Source organism: Bombina bombina, chromosome 1, assembly GCF_027579735.1.
Source record: "Bombina bombina isolate aBomBom1 chromosome 1, aBomBom1.pri, whole genome shotgun sequence".
Lineage (NCBI taxonomy): Eukaryota > Metazoa > Chordata > Amphibia > Anura > Bombinatoridae > Bombina > Bombina bombina.
In genome coordinates this window covers 577,292,509-577,307,690 of record NC_069499.1, presented here as the reverse complement: position 1 = coordinate 577,307,690, position 15,182 = coordinate 577,292,509, and the positions used below count along the sequence as shown (strand labels likewise).

At 42.5% G+C, this 15,182-nt stretch overlaps 1 protein-coding gene across 1 annotated transcript in view; it reads right to left on the bottom strand.

Annotated features, from left to right (window-relative positions):
- Positions 1 to 9,737: 9,737 nt before the first annotated feature.
- Positions 9,738 to 15,182, bottom strand: part of ATIC (5-aminoimidazole-4-carboxamide ribonucleotide formyltransferase/IMP cyclohydrolase) — a 191,276-nt gene continuing 185,831 nt past the window's right edge. Inside the window, exon 16 of the mRNA XM_053698807.1 lies at positions 9,738 to 9,949. Within this exon, the coding sequence (XP_053554782.1) occupies positions 9,830 to 9,949 (120 nt within the window). The 3' untranslated portion in view covers positions 9,738 to 9,829. The remainder of the gene's footprint in view (positions 9,950 to 15,182) is intronic.

Sequence of the window (15,182 nt, the reverse complement as noted above, 5' to 3'; positions counted from 1 at the left end):
CCTTGTTAATAATCTCTGTAAGCCTTTTAGGTATAGGAAAAACGTCAGTACACACCGGTACCGCAAAGTATTTATCCAGCCTACATAATTTCTCTGGGATTGCAACCGTGTCACAATCATTCAGAGCCGCTAACACCTCCCCTAGCAATACACGGAGGTTCTCAAGCTTAAATTTAAAATTTTAAATTTCTGAATCCGGTCTCCCTGGATCAGATCAGTCACCCACAGAATGAAGCTCTCCGTCCTCATGTTCTGCAAATTGTGACGCAGTATCGGACATGGCTCTCGTGTCATCAGCGTGCTCTGTCCTTAACCCAGAGCTATCGCGCTTGCCTCTTAACTCAGGCAAGTTAGATAATACTTCTGTCATAACCTTAGCCATATCTTGCAAAGTGATTTGTAAGGGCCTTGATGTACTTGGCGCCACAATATCACGCACCTCCTGAGCGGGAGGCGAAGGTACTGACACGTGAGGAGAGTTAGCCGGCATAACTTCCCCCTCGTTGTCTGGTGATAATTTCTTTACCGGTAAAGACTGACTTTTATTTAAAGTAACATCAATACAATTGGTACACATTTCTATTGGGCTCCACATTGGCTTTTAAACATAATGAACAAGCAGATTCATCTGTATCAGACATGTTTAAACAGACTAGCAATGAGGCTAGCAAGCTTGGAAAATACTTTCAATAAATTTACAAGCAATATAAAAAACGCTGCTGCGCTTTTTTAAAAACACAAAAAAACTGTCACAGTTGAAATAACAATGAACTAATTCAGTTATAGCAACCAAGTTTTAACAGTAAATGTATGAAATTAGCAGAGGATTGCACCCACTAGCAAAAGGATGATTTAACCCCTTAATAACCAAAACGGATAATCAATTTAACAGTTAACGTTTTTATCACAGTCAAACACACTGTCACAGGTCTGCTGTGACTGATTACCTGCCTCAAAAATAAATTTTGAAGACCCCTGAGCTCTCTGGAGACGTCCTGGATCAAGGAGGAAGAAGTAGGAAGACTGATTGAATTTTAACTGCGCAACAAGGCGCTAAAAAAAGGCCCCTCCCACTCATATTACAACAGTGGGAGACCTGATATAACGGTTTCCATGCAGAAATATACGTTAGCCATGTGGAAAAAAATCATGCCCTAGAAGATTTATCACCAAGTACCTCACAAAACGATTAACATGCCAGTAAACGTTTTAAAAACAAACATTTCAAATGTTATGTAAAGTTATCACTAAGCCTGCTACCAGTCGCTTCTACTGCAGTTAAGGCTCATACATTATTTCAGCATTAACATTATTTTCTCAGTCAAATTCCATTCCCTAGAAAATAACTCTACTGCGCATACATTTATCAGCCTGATACCAGTCGCTACTACTGCATTTAAGGCTGTACTTACATCATATGGGTATCAACAGTGTTTTCTTAGTCAATTCCATTCCTTAGAAAATATTTTACTGCACATACCTCATTTGCAGGGGACCCCGCATGCTATTCCCTTTTCTGAAGTAACCCCACTCCTCAGAATGTACGAGAACAGCCAGTGGATCTTAGTTACGTCTGCTAAGATCATAGAAAACGCAGGCAGATTCTTCTTCTAAATACTGCCTGAGAGAAAAACAGCACACTCCGGTGCCATTTAAAATAACAAACTTTTGATTGAAGAATAATTAAGTAAAAAACTCCTAACTCCTCTCACGACCTCCTTCTTTGTTGAGAGTTGCAAGAGAATGACTGGATATGACATGTGAGGGGAGGAGCTATATAGCAGCTCTGCTTGGGTGACCCTCTTGCAACTTCCTGTTGGGAAGGAGAATATATCCCATAAGTAATGGATGACCCGTGGACTGAACACACTTAACAAGAGAAATAAAACACCTCACTTTACCTCTTCCTAGTACTAACATAGGCAAAGAGAATGACTGGATTGGGAGGGAAGGGAGGAGCTATATATACAGCTCGGCTGTGGTGCTCTTTGCCACTTCCTGTCAGCAGGAGGATAAATCCCACAAGGATAAAACCCGTGGACTCGTCATCTCTTTGTAAAAAAAACAGAATTTATGTTTACCTGATAAATTACTTTCTCCAACGGTGTGTCCGGTCCACGGCGTCATCCTTACTTGTGGGATATTCTCTTCCCCAACAGGAAATGGCAAAGAGCCCAGCAAAGCTGGTCACATGATCCCTCCTAGGCTCCAACTACCCCAGTCATTCGACCGACGTTAAGGAGGAATATTTGCATAGGAGAAACCATATGAAACCGTGGTGACTGTAGTTAAAGAAAATAAATTATCAGACCTGATTAAAAAACCAGGGCGGGCCGTGGACCGGACACACCGTTGGAGAAAGTAATTTATCAGGTAAACATAAATTCTGTTTTCTCCAACATAGGTGTGTCCGGTCCACGGCGTCATCCTTACTTGTGGGAACCAATACCAAAGCTTTAGGACACGGATGATGGGAGGGAGCAAATCAGGTCACCTAGATGGAAGGCACCACGGCTTGCAAAACCTTTCTCCCAAAAATAGCCTCAGAAGAAGCAAAAGTATCAAATTTGTAAAATTTGGTAAAAGTGTGCAGTGAAGACCAAGTCGCTGCCTTACATATCTGATCAACAGAAGCCTCGTTCTTGAAGGCCCATGTGGAAGCCACAGCCCTAGTGGAATGAGCTGTGATTCTTTCGGGAGGCTGCCGTCCGGCAGTCTCGTAAGCCAATCTGATGATGCTTTTAATCCAAAAAGAGAGAGAGGTAGAAGTTGCTTTTTGACCTCTCCTTTTACCGGAATAAACAACAAACAAGGAAGATGTTTGTCTAAAATCCTTTGTAGCATCTAAATAGAATTTTAGAGCGCGAACAACATCCAAATTGTGCAACAAACGTTCCTTCTTCGAAACTGGTTTCGGACACAGAGAAGGTACGATAATCTCCTGGTTAATGTTTTTGTTAGAAACAACTTTTGGAAGAAAACCAGGTTTAGTACGTAAAACCACCTTATCTGCATGGAACACCAGATAAGGAGGAGAACACTGCAGAGCAGATAATTCTGAAACTCTTTAGCAGAAGAAATTGCAACCAAAAACAAAACTTTCCAAGATAATAACTTAATATCAACGGAATGTAAGGGTTCAAACGGAACCCCCTGAAGAACTGAAAGAACTAAGTTGAGACTCCAAGGAGGAGTCAAAGGTTTGTAAACAGGCTTGATTCTAACCAGAGCCTGAACAAAGGCTTGAACATCTGGCACAGCTGCCAGCTTTTTGTGAAGTAACACAGACAAGGCAGAAATCTGTCCCTTCAGGGAACTTGCAGATAATCCTTTTTCCAATCCTTCTTGAAGGAAGGATAGAATCTTAGGAATCTTAACCTTGTCCCAAGGGAATCCTTTAGATTCACACCAACAGATATATTTTTTCCAAATTTTGTGGTAAATCTTTCTAGTTACAGGCTTTCTGGCCTGAACAAGAGTATCGATAACAGAATCTGAGAACCCTCGCTTCGATAAGATCAAGCGTTCAATCTCCAAGCAGTCAGCTGGAGTGAGACCAGATTCGGATGTTCGAACGGACCTTGAACAAGAAGGTCTCGTCTCAAAGGTAGCTTCCATGGTGGAGCCGATGACATATTCACCAGATTTGCATACCAAGTCCTGCGTGGCCACGCAGGAGCTATCAAGATCACCGACGCCCTTTCCTGATTGATCCTGGCTACCAGCCTGGGGATGAGAGGAAACGGCGGGAATACATAAGCTAGTTTGAAGGTCCAAGATGCTACTAGTGCATCCACTAGAGCCGCCTTGGGATCCCTGGATCTGGACCCGTAGCAAGGAACTTTGAAGTTCTGACGAGAGGCCATCAGATCCATGTCTGGAATGCCCCACAGTTGAGTGACTTGGGCAAAGATTTCCGGATGGAGTTCCCACTCCCCCGGATGCAATGTCTGACGACTCAGAAAATCCGCTTCCCAATTTTCCACTCCTGGGATGTGGATAGCAGACAGGTGGCAGGAATGAGACTCCGCCCATAGAATGATTTTGGTCACTTCTTCCATCGCCAGGGAACTCCTTGTTCCCCCCTGATGGTTGATGTACGCAACAGTTGTCATGTTGTCTGATTGAAACCGTATGAACTTGGCCCTCGCTAGCTGAGGCCAAGCCTTGAGAGCATTGAATATCGCTCTCAGTTCCAGAATATTTATCGGTAGAAGAGATTCTTCCCGAGACCAAAGACCCTGAGCTTTCAGGGATCCCCAGACCGCGCCCCAGCCCATCAGACTGGCGTCGGTCGTGACAATGACCCACTCTGGTCTGCGGAAGGTCATCCCTTGTGACAGGTTGTCCAGGGACAGCCACCAACGGAGTGAGTCTCTGGTCCTCTGATTTACTTGTATCCTCGGAGACAAGTTTGTATAGTCCCCATTCCACTGACTGAGCATGCACAGTTGTAATGGTCTTAGATGAATGCGCGCAAAAGGAACTATGTCCATTGCCGCTACCATCAAACCTATCACTTCCATGCACTGCGCTATGGAAGGAAGAGGAACGGAATGAAGTATCCGACAAGAGTCTAGAAGTTTTGTTTTTCTGGCCTCTGTCAGAAAAATCCTCATTTCTAAGGAGTCTATTATTGTCCCCAAAAAGGGAACCCTTGTTGACGGAGATAGAGAACTCTTTTCCACGTTCACTTTCCATCCGTGAGATCTGAGAAAGGCCAGGACAATGTCCGTGTGAGCCTTTGCTTGAGGAAGGGACGACGATTGAATCAGAATGTCGTCCAAGTAAGGTACTACAGCAATGCCCCTTGGTCTTAGCACAGCTAGAAGGGACCCTAGTACCTTTGTGAAAATCCTTGGAGCAGTGGCTAATCCGAAAGGAAGCGCCACGAACTGGTAATGCTTGTCCAGGAATGCGAACCTTAGGAACCGATGATGTTCCTTGTGGATAGGAATATGTAGATACGCATCCTTTAAATCCACCGTGGTCATGAATTGACCTTCCTGGATGGAAGGAAGAATTGTTCGAATGGTTTCCATTTTGAACGATGGAACCTTGAGAAACTTGTTTAAGATCTTGAGATCTAAGATTGGTCTGAACGTTCCCTCTTTTTTGGGAACTATGAACAGATTGGAGTAGAACCCCATCCCTTGTTCTCCTAATGGAACAGGATGAATCACTCCCATTTTTAACAGGTCTTCTACACAACGTAAGAATGCCTGTCTTTTTATGTGGTCTGAAGACAACTGAGACCTGTGGAACCTCCCCCTTGGGGGAAGCCCCTTGAATTCCAGAAGATAACCTTGGGAGACTATTTCTAGCGCCCAAGGATCCAGAACATCTCTTGCCCAAGCCCGAGCGAAGAGAGAGAGTCTGCCCCCCACCAGATCCGGTCCCGGATCGGGGGCCAACATTTCATGCTGTCTTGGTAGCAGTGGCAGGTTTCTTGGCCTGCTTTCCCTTGTTCCAGCCTTGCATTGGTCTCCAAGCTGGCTTGGCTTGAGAAGTATTACCCTCTTGCTTAGAGGACGTAGCACTTTGGGCTGGTCCGTTTCTACGAAAGGGACGAAAATTAGGTTTATTTTTGGCCTTGAAAGGCCGATCCTGAGGAAGGGCATGGCCCTTACCCCCAGTGATATCAGAGATAATCTCTTTCAAGTCAGGGCCAAACAGCGTTTTCCCCTTGAAAGGAATGTTAAGTAGCTTGTTCTTGGAAGACGCATCAGCTGACCAAGATTTCAACCAAAGCGCTCTGCGCGCCACAATAGCAAACCCAGAATTCTTAGCCGCTAACCTAGCCAATTGCAAAGTGGCGTCTAGGGTGAAAGAATTAGCCAATTTGAGAGCATTGATTCTGTCCATAATCTCCTCATAAGGAGGAGAATCACTATCGACCGCCTTTACCAGCTCATCGAACCAGAAACACGCGGCTGTAGTGACAGGGACAATGCATGAAATTGGTTGTAGAAGGTAAGCCTGCTGAACAAACATCTTTTTAAGTAAACCTTCTAATTTTTTATCCATAGGATCTTTGAAAGCACAACTATCTTCTATGGGTATAGTGGTGCGTTTGTTTAAAGTGGAAACCGCTCCCTCGACCTTGGGGACTGTCTGCCATAAGTCCTTTCTGGGGTCGACCATAGGAAACAATTTTTTAAATATGGGGGGAGGGACGAAAGGAATACCGGGCCTTTCCCATTCTTTATTTACAATGTCCGCCACCCGCTTGGGTATAGGAAAAGCTTCTGGGAGCCCCGGGACCTCTAGGAACTTGTCCATTTTACATAGCTTCTCTGGGATGACCAACTTGTCACAATCATCCAGAGTGGATAATACCTCCTTAAGCAGAATGCGGAGATGTTCCAACTTAAATTTAAACGTAATCACATCAGGTTCAGCTTGTTGAGAAATGTTCCCTGAATCAGTAATTTCTCCCTCAGACAAAACCTCCCTGGCCCCATCAGACTGGTTTAGGGGCCCTTCAGAACCATTATTATCAGCGTCGTCATGCTCTTCAGTATCTAAAACAGAGCAGTCGCGCTTACGCTGATAAGTGTGCATTTTGGCTAAAATGTTTTTGACAGAATTATCCATTACAGCCGTTAATTGTTGCATAGTAAGGAGTATTGGCGCGCTAGATGTACTAGGGGCCTCCTGAGTGGGCAAGACTCGTGTAGACGAAGGAGGGAATGATGCAGTACCATGCTTACTCCCCTCACTTGAGGAATCATCTTGGGCATCATTGTCATTGTCACATAAATCACATTTATTTAAATGAGAAGGAACTCTGGCTTCCCCACATTCAGAACACAGTCTATCTGGTAGTTCAGACATGTTAAACAGGCATAAACTTGATAACAAAGTACAAAAAACGTTTTAAAATAAAACCGTTACTGTCACTTTAAATTTTAAACTGAACACACTTTATTACTGCAATTGCGAAAAAATATGAAGGAATTGCTCAAAATTCACCAAAATTTCACCACAGTGTCTTAAAGCCTTAAAAGTATTGCACCCCAAATTTGGAAGTTTTAACCCTTAAAATAACGGAACCGGAGCAGTTTTTAACTTTAACCCCTTTACAGTCCCTGGTGTCTGCTTGCTGAGACCCAACCAAGCCCAAAGGGGAATACGATACCAAATGACGCCTTCAGAAAGTCTTTTCTATGTATCAGAGCTCCTCACACATGCGACTGCATGTCATGCCTCTCAAAAACAAGTGCGCAACACCGGCGCGAAAATGAGGCTCTGCCTATGATTTGTGAAAGCCCCTAAAGAGAAAGGTGTCTAAAAAAGTGCCTGCCGATATAAACTTATCAAAATACCCAGATTAAATGATTCCTCAAGGCTAAATATGTGTTAATAATGAATCGATTTAGCCCAGAAAAAGTCTACAGTCTTAATAAGCCCTTGTGAAGCCCTTATTTACAATCTTAATAAACATGGCTTACCGGATCCCATAGGGAAAATGACAGCTTCCAGCATTACATCGTCTTGTTAGAATGTGTCATACCTCAAGCAGCAAGAGACTGCTCACTGTTCCCCCAACTGAAGTTAATTCCTCTCAACAGTCCTGTGTGGAACAGCCATGGATTTTAGTAACGGTTGCTAAAATCATTTTCCTCATACAAACAGAAATCTTCATCTCTTTTCTGTTTCTGAGTAAATAGTACATACCAGCACTATTTTAAAATAACAAACTCTTGATTGAATAATAAAAACTACAGTTAAACACTAAAAAACTCTAAGCCATCTCCGTGGAGATGTTGCCTGTACAACGGCAAAGAGAATGACTGGGGTAGGCGGAGCCTAGGAGGGATCATGTGACCAGCTTTGCTGGGCTCTTTGCCATTTCCTGTTGGGGAAGAGAATATCCCACAAGTAAGGATGACGCCGTGGACCGGACACACCTATGTTGGAGAAATCTTATTTTCAGCACTCGCCTTGCTTTCTCATATAGTACTATGTATTCAATTCAGCTTCCATTTATCTTTTGCAGCTGTGCACTAAATCTGCCAGATGCCAGTTGTGTTCATCTGTCAGTCACACCACAAAAACAGAAGTCTGTTCTCTCCATTTATGTTTATCCATCACTCTTGCCCTTAGCAGCAGATTATGGAAGCAGATATCCCTAGACTTTCTCCGCACAGCAGGACCCTAGAATGTTTTGATTCATTAGAAGCTAGTTTACTCTGACAGGTAAATCTTTGCTCTACCTTTGCTGCTTCAGTAATATTTGTTAATACTTCTACCCAACTGCCCTTAAAATGTCTCCTTCACTGCACCTCACCTTTCATGAACCTCAGCTGCACCTCTTTATATAAACCCGCTACCTATTCTCATTCCCCTCACAAATGCATTTCACAGTGTTTCAATGGTTGTTAGCTTTCCTTCCAATTACAGAAACTATACTTGAGAGGTTCAGGAGCTTGTATGCACAGTACACAAAACTGTACATTATTAAAATAAAAAAAATGCAGTCAGCGCTCTGCTATCGAGCATTTTAGCTTAATTCTCCATAGCAGTGTGTAGCAGGGGAGGACTGGCAATTTTTGGCCCAGGAGGCAAGTACAACCAAGTGGTCCAGTTCAACCATCCCTCTTAAAATGCTATATTTGATATAAATATAAAGGAAATTGGTAGTTGATAATTGATAATGTGGCTACATTTACAGCAATATATACAGACACACATACATGCAATTGCCCCCAGTCGACCACTGGTTTATAGATTACTACAATCATGTTCTGTATTTAAGGAAAAAGCTTTTGCCAATACAGTAATCTACAAAGAAAGCACAAAGTACTTTTAACAGTGGTGCCACTCTTCTGTATGTGCATCTACATACTACATGGGTGTGGCACTATCCCATCTGCTTTTATAGCAGTCAAGTTCATTGTCCATGCTCATCAAATCAGGAATGAGCAAAGCGCACTTAGATTTTTTTAGTTAAAAGGGACACTGAACACAAATTTTTTCTTTCGTGATTCAGATAGAGCATGAAATTTTAAGCAACTTTCTAATTTACTCCTATTATCAAATTTTCTTTATTCTCTTGGTATCTTTATTTGAAATGCAAGAATAAGTTTAGATTCCGGCCCATTTTTGTGCTGTCCATAGTTCTGAACCAAGAAAAAAAGTTTAGATTGCTTCTTTTTCAACTAAAGATAGCAAGAGAACAAAGAACAATTGATAATAGGAGTAAATTAGAAAGTTGCTTAAAATTGCATGCTCTATCTGAATCACGAAAGAAAAAAAACTTGGGTTCAGTGTCCCTTTAAGCATTAGGAAACCTAAAAAAAAAAAATCTTTCAAATAGCTTTGTCTGGATTGCATTTTGAGTTTAATGTTACTTACGCAGAACAGCAGTACAGTGTATAGCACACAATAGTGCTTCAAGACTGCTTTTAGGAACACTCCAGAGAGCTCTGAGCACATTTTCCCCTGGTGCATCAATTAATATGCTATGAGAAACAGCTTTGTTCAAACTTGTTTTTAATGTCCAGTGTAGCTGCATTTTAGAGTAATCTCCTTTGTTTTTGGTAGAGGTTAAAATTTTATTTTAAAGCATACCTAATATATCTACTAAATAAATCCCTTACATTTATTTCTAATTTGAGTGCTTGTTCAAACAAAAAAATAAATTCAAAAAATGTCAATTATAGCTCAGAGCACATGAATGAGGTGCTGGTTCTTTAACTTAAATATAACAGAAAAACACAAACAAAAAAATGTAACCAGAAATACAGTATTTTTTTTATTGAACATTTTAAAGGGCATTTACTAATCTAGCTTTGTAGTACAGATCAGACACTGTGTGCGCTTGTTAGTGGTGAAAAAGTCGCAAGTTGGTGTGTGCCAATATAATTCCAAGCTCATCACACGCGTCAATCACAATCTTATCAGCTGCAGAACCAGATGGGGCTGCAATGAACTGGACACCGCTCTGCAGAAAAAAAGGGAGCTTATTTATAACCTAAACAGTGCAGTAGAGTGAAACCGTTTAGTCAGATATTTTGGGATACATGCACAATTAAAAATGATTTTAAAAAAAAGTGCAAAAACAATTTATGCTTACCTGATAAATTTATATCTTGACACAGTGAGCCCACGGATCATCATAATTACTGTTGGGAATATCACTCCTGACCAAGGAAGAGCAGGCAAAGAGAACCATAGCAAAGCTGTTAAAAACCACTCCCTTACCCACAATCCCCAGTCATTCGACCAAAAGAAAAGGAGAAAGGAATATAAGGTGCCTGAGGTTTATGAAAAAATAAACTGTCTAAAAAATACAGGGCGGGCAGTGGACTCACAGGTAAGCATAAATTATGTTTTCTTTCTAATTACACGGTGAGTCCACAGATCATCATAATTACGGTTAGGAACCAATACCCAAGCCAGAGGACACGGATGATAAGGGAGGGACAAGACAGTAAACCTAAACAGAAGGCACCACTGCTTGAAGAACCTCTCTCCCAAAAGAAGTCTCAGCAGAAGCAAAAGAATCAAAACATAAAAAATGTAGAAAAAGTATGTAAAGATGACCAAGTGGCAGCCTTACAAATCTGTTCCACAGAAACTCCATTTTAGAAAGCCCAAGAATAAGAAACAGCCCTCGGATAATGAGCTGTAAGTCTCTCAGGAAGCTGCAGTCCAGCAGTCTCAAAACAAATCAATACTTCTCAACTGGAAAAAAAATAAAAATCTGAAGCTTTGTGAACCTTGTGTATCCCAGAGAAACAAACAAGACAGAATAGTCTCCTGTAAGAAGAATTTCAAATCCCACACAACATCCAGAAATGTGTAAAATTATTTGAATGAGGATTAGGACAGAGAAGGAACAATAATTTCCTGATTAAAATTCCTATCCGAAACATCCTGAAGTAAAGAAAACCTACTTAATACGAAACCCCACCTTATCATCCCAAAAGATAAGAGAAGTCATACTGCAAAGCTGAGAGTTCTGATACTCTCCGAGCAGAAGAAAAAACAACAAGAAACAAACCTTCCAAGAAATTCAAGAATGCATTGGTTCAAACTGAGTCTGCTGCAAAACTTTAAGAACCAGGTTAAGACCCCAAAAGGAAGTAACCAACTTAAACACAGGCCTAATACTGACCAGAGCCTGATAAACAAATTGCCCAGCTGGAATGACCACCAGAAGCTAGGTGGTAAAATAGACAATGAAACAAAAACTCCAGAGTTGCTGACAACCCCTTATCCAGACCCTCCCGGAGAAAAAATGAAAAGGAATCCGGACTCTATTCAAGGAGATATCCATGGACTCACACTCAAAAAGGATATTTATGATAAATCCGAGAACTCGAACCATGGGCTCAATGACTGACTTCAGAATTTTTTTTTTTTTTTTTTATGTAAGAACTTACCTGAAAAATTCATATATTTCATATTGGCAAGAGTCCATGATCTAGTGACGTATGGGATATACAATCCTACCAGGAGGGGCAAAGTTTCCCAAACCTCAAAATGCCTCTAAATACACCACTCATGACACCCACAATTCAGTTTAACGAATAGCCAAGAAGTGGGGTGATAAAGGAGTAAAAAGCATCAAAGGATTTTGGAAATAATTGTGCTTTATACAAAAAAAAAAATCTTAACCACCAAAAAAAGTGTGGGCTTCATGGACTCTTGCCAATATGAAAAAACAAAATTTATGCTTACCTGATAAATTTCTCTCTTGTGGTGTATCCAGTCCACGGGTTCATCCTTTACTTGTGGGATATTCTCCTTCCCAACAGGAAGTTGCAAGAGGACACCCACAGCAGAGCTGTCTATATAGCTCCTCCCCTAACTGCCACCCCCAGTCATTCGATCGAAGACAAGCAAGAAAAAGGAGAAACTATAGGGTGCAGTGGTGACTGTAGTTTAAAAATAAAAAACACCTGCCTTAAAGTGACAGGGCGGGCCGTGGACAGGATACAACACAAGAGAAAGAAATTTATCAGGTAAGCATAAATTTTGTTTTCTCTTGTAAGGTGTATCCAGTCCACGGGTTCATCCATTACTTGTGGGATACCAATACCAAAGCTTTAGGACACTGATGAAGGGAGGGACAAGGCAGGAACTTAAATGGAAGGCACCACTGCCTGCAAGACCTTTCTCCCAAAAATAGCCTCCGAGGAAGCAAAAGTATCAAATTTGTAGAATTTAGAAAAAATATGAAGCGAAGACCAAGTCACCGCCTTACAAATCTGTTCAACAGAGGCCTCATTTTTAAAAGCCCATGTGGAAGCTACCGCTCTAGTGGAATGAGCTGTTATTTTTTCAGGAGGCTGCTGGCCAGCAGTCTCATAAGCTAAACGAATTATGCTTCTCAGCCAAAAAGAAAGAAGATGCCGAAGCCTTTTGGCCTCTCCTCTGTCCAGAGTAGACCACAAACAATGCAGATGTTTGACGAAAAACCTTAGTAGCTTGTAAATAAAACTTTAAAGCACGAACCACGTCAAGATTGTGTAATAGACGTTCCTTCTTTGAAGGATTAGGACACAGTGACAGAACAACAATCTCCTGATTGATATTCTTATTAGATACCACCTTAGGAAGAAACCCAGGTTTGGTATGCAAAACTACCTTATCTGCATGTTAGATCAGATAAGGGGAATCACACTGTAAGGCAGATAACTCTGAAATTCTACGAGCCGAAGAGATAGCTACCAAAAACAGAACTTTCCAAGATAAAAGCTTGATATCTATGGAATGCAGAGGTTCAAACGGAACCCCTTGAAGAACTTTAAGAACTAAATTTAAACTCCATGGTGGAGCAACAGGTTTAAACACAGGCTTGATTCTAACTAAAGCCTGACAAAACGCCTGAACGTCTGGAACATCCGACAGACGCTTGTGCAAAAGAATAGACGGAGCAGAAATCTGTCCCTTTAAGGAACTAGCTGACAATCCCTTCTCCAATCCTTCTTGGAGAAAGGATAATATCCTAGGAATCCTGACTTTACTCCATGAGTAACCCTTGGATTCACACCAATGAAGATATTTACACCATATCTTATGATAGATTTTCCTGGTGACAGGCTTTCGAGCCTGAATTAAGGTATCAATGACCGACTCGGAGAAACCACGTTTTGATAAAATCAAGCGTTCAATCTCCAAGCAGTCAGCCGCAGAGAAATTAGATTTGGATGTTTGAATGGACCTTGGAGTAGAAGGTCCTGCCTCAGCGGCAGAGACCATGGTGGAAGGAATGACATGTCCACCAGATCTGCATACCAAGTCCTGCGTGGCCACGCAGGTGCTATCAAAATCACTGAAGCTCTCTCCTGCTTGATCTTGGCAATCAGACGAGGGAGGAGAGGAAATGGTGGGAACATATAAGCCAGGCTGAAGGACCAGGGCGCTGCTAGAGCATCTATGCGCGCTGCCTGGGGATCCCTTGACCTGGACCCGTAACAAGGAAGCTTGGCATTCTGACGAGACGCCATGAGATCCAGTTCTGGTTTGCTCCATAGTTGAATCAGCTGGGCAAATACCTCCGGATGGAGCTCCCACTCCCCTGGATGAAAAGTCTGCCGACTTAGAAAATCCACCTCCCAGTTTTCTACTCCTGGGATATGGATAGCTGAGAGATGGCAAGAGTGAACCTCTGCCCATAGAATTATCTTTGAAACCTCCAACATTGCCAGGGGGCTTCTTGTTCCCCCCCTGATGGTTGATATAGGCTACAGTTGTGATATTGTCCGACTGAAATCTGATGAACCTGACCGCAGCTAGTTGAGGCCAAGCCTGAAGAGCATTGAATATCGCTCTCAGTTCCAGAATGTTTATCGGAAGGAGGGCTTCCTCCTGAGTCCATGAACCCTGAGCCTTCAGGGAGTTCCAGACCGCACCCCAGCCTAGAAGGCTGGCATCTGTCACTATAGTCCATTCTGGCCTGCGGAAACTCATTCCCCTGGACAGATGGACCAGAGATAACCACCAGTGAAGAGAATCTCTGGTCTCTTGATCCAGATTTAGCAGAGGGGACAAATCTGTGTAGTCCCCATTCCACTGATTGAGCATGCAAAGTTGCAGTGGTCTGAGATGTAGGCGGGCAAACGGAACTATGTCCATTGCTGCTACCATTAGGCCGATTACTTCCATACACTGAGCCAATGACGAGAAGTTGAATGAAGAGCACGGCAGGAAGTTAGAAGCTTTGATAATCTGACCTCTGTCAGAAAAATTTTCATTTCTACTGAATCTATCAGTGTTCCTAGGAAGGAAACTCTTGTGAGAGGGGAGAGAGAACTCTTTTCTTCGTTCACCTTCCACCCGTGAGACCTCAGAAAAGCCAGAACAATGTCCGTATGGGACTTGGCGATTTGAAAAGTCGACGCCTGTATCAGAATGTCGTCTAGGTAAGGAGCCACTGCTATGCCCCGTTGTCTTAGAACCGCCAGTAGGGACCCTAGAACCTTTGTAAAGATTCTTGGTGCCGTGGCTAACCCGAAGGGAAGAGCCACAAACTGGTAATGCCTGTCTAAGAAGGCGAACCTGAGGAACTGATAATGATCTTTGTGAATTGGAATGTGGAGATAAGCATCCTTTAAGTCCACAGTAGTCATATATTGACCTTCCTGGATCATAGGGAGGATGGTTCGGATAGTCTCCATCTTGAAGGATGGGACCCTGAGAAATTTGTTTAGGATCTTGAGATCCAAGATTGGTCTGAACGTTCCCTCTTTTTTGGGAACTATAAACAGATTTGAATAGAAGCCCTGCCCCTGTTCCTCCCTTGGAACTGGGTGGATCACTCCCATAACCAGTAGGTCTTGAACACAACGTAAGAATGCCTCTCTCTTTATCTGGTTTACAGATAATTGTGAGAGATGAAACTTTGAAGTCCAGAAGATATCCCTGGGAAACAATCTCTAATGCCCAGGGATCCTGGACGTCTCTTGCCCAAGCCTGGACGAAAAGGAAAGTCTGCCCCTAGTAGATCCGGTCCCGGAGCGGGGGCTACTCAATGCGGTCTTAGAGGCAGCCACAGGTTTTTTGGCCTGCTTCCCCTTGTTCCAAGCCTGGTTAGGTCCCCAGACTGGTTTGGACTGGGCGAAATTTCCCTCTTGTTTTGCATTAGAGGAAACTGAAGCTGCGCCACTCTTGAAGTTTCAAAAGGAACGAAAATTATTCTGTTTGGTCCTTAACTTATTGGACCTATC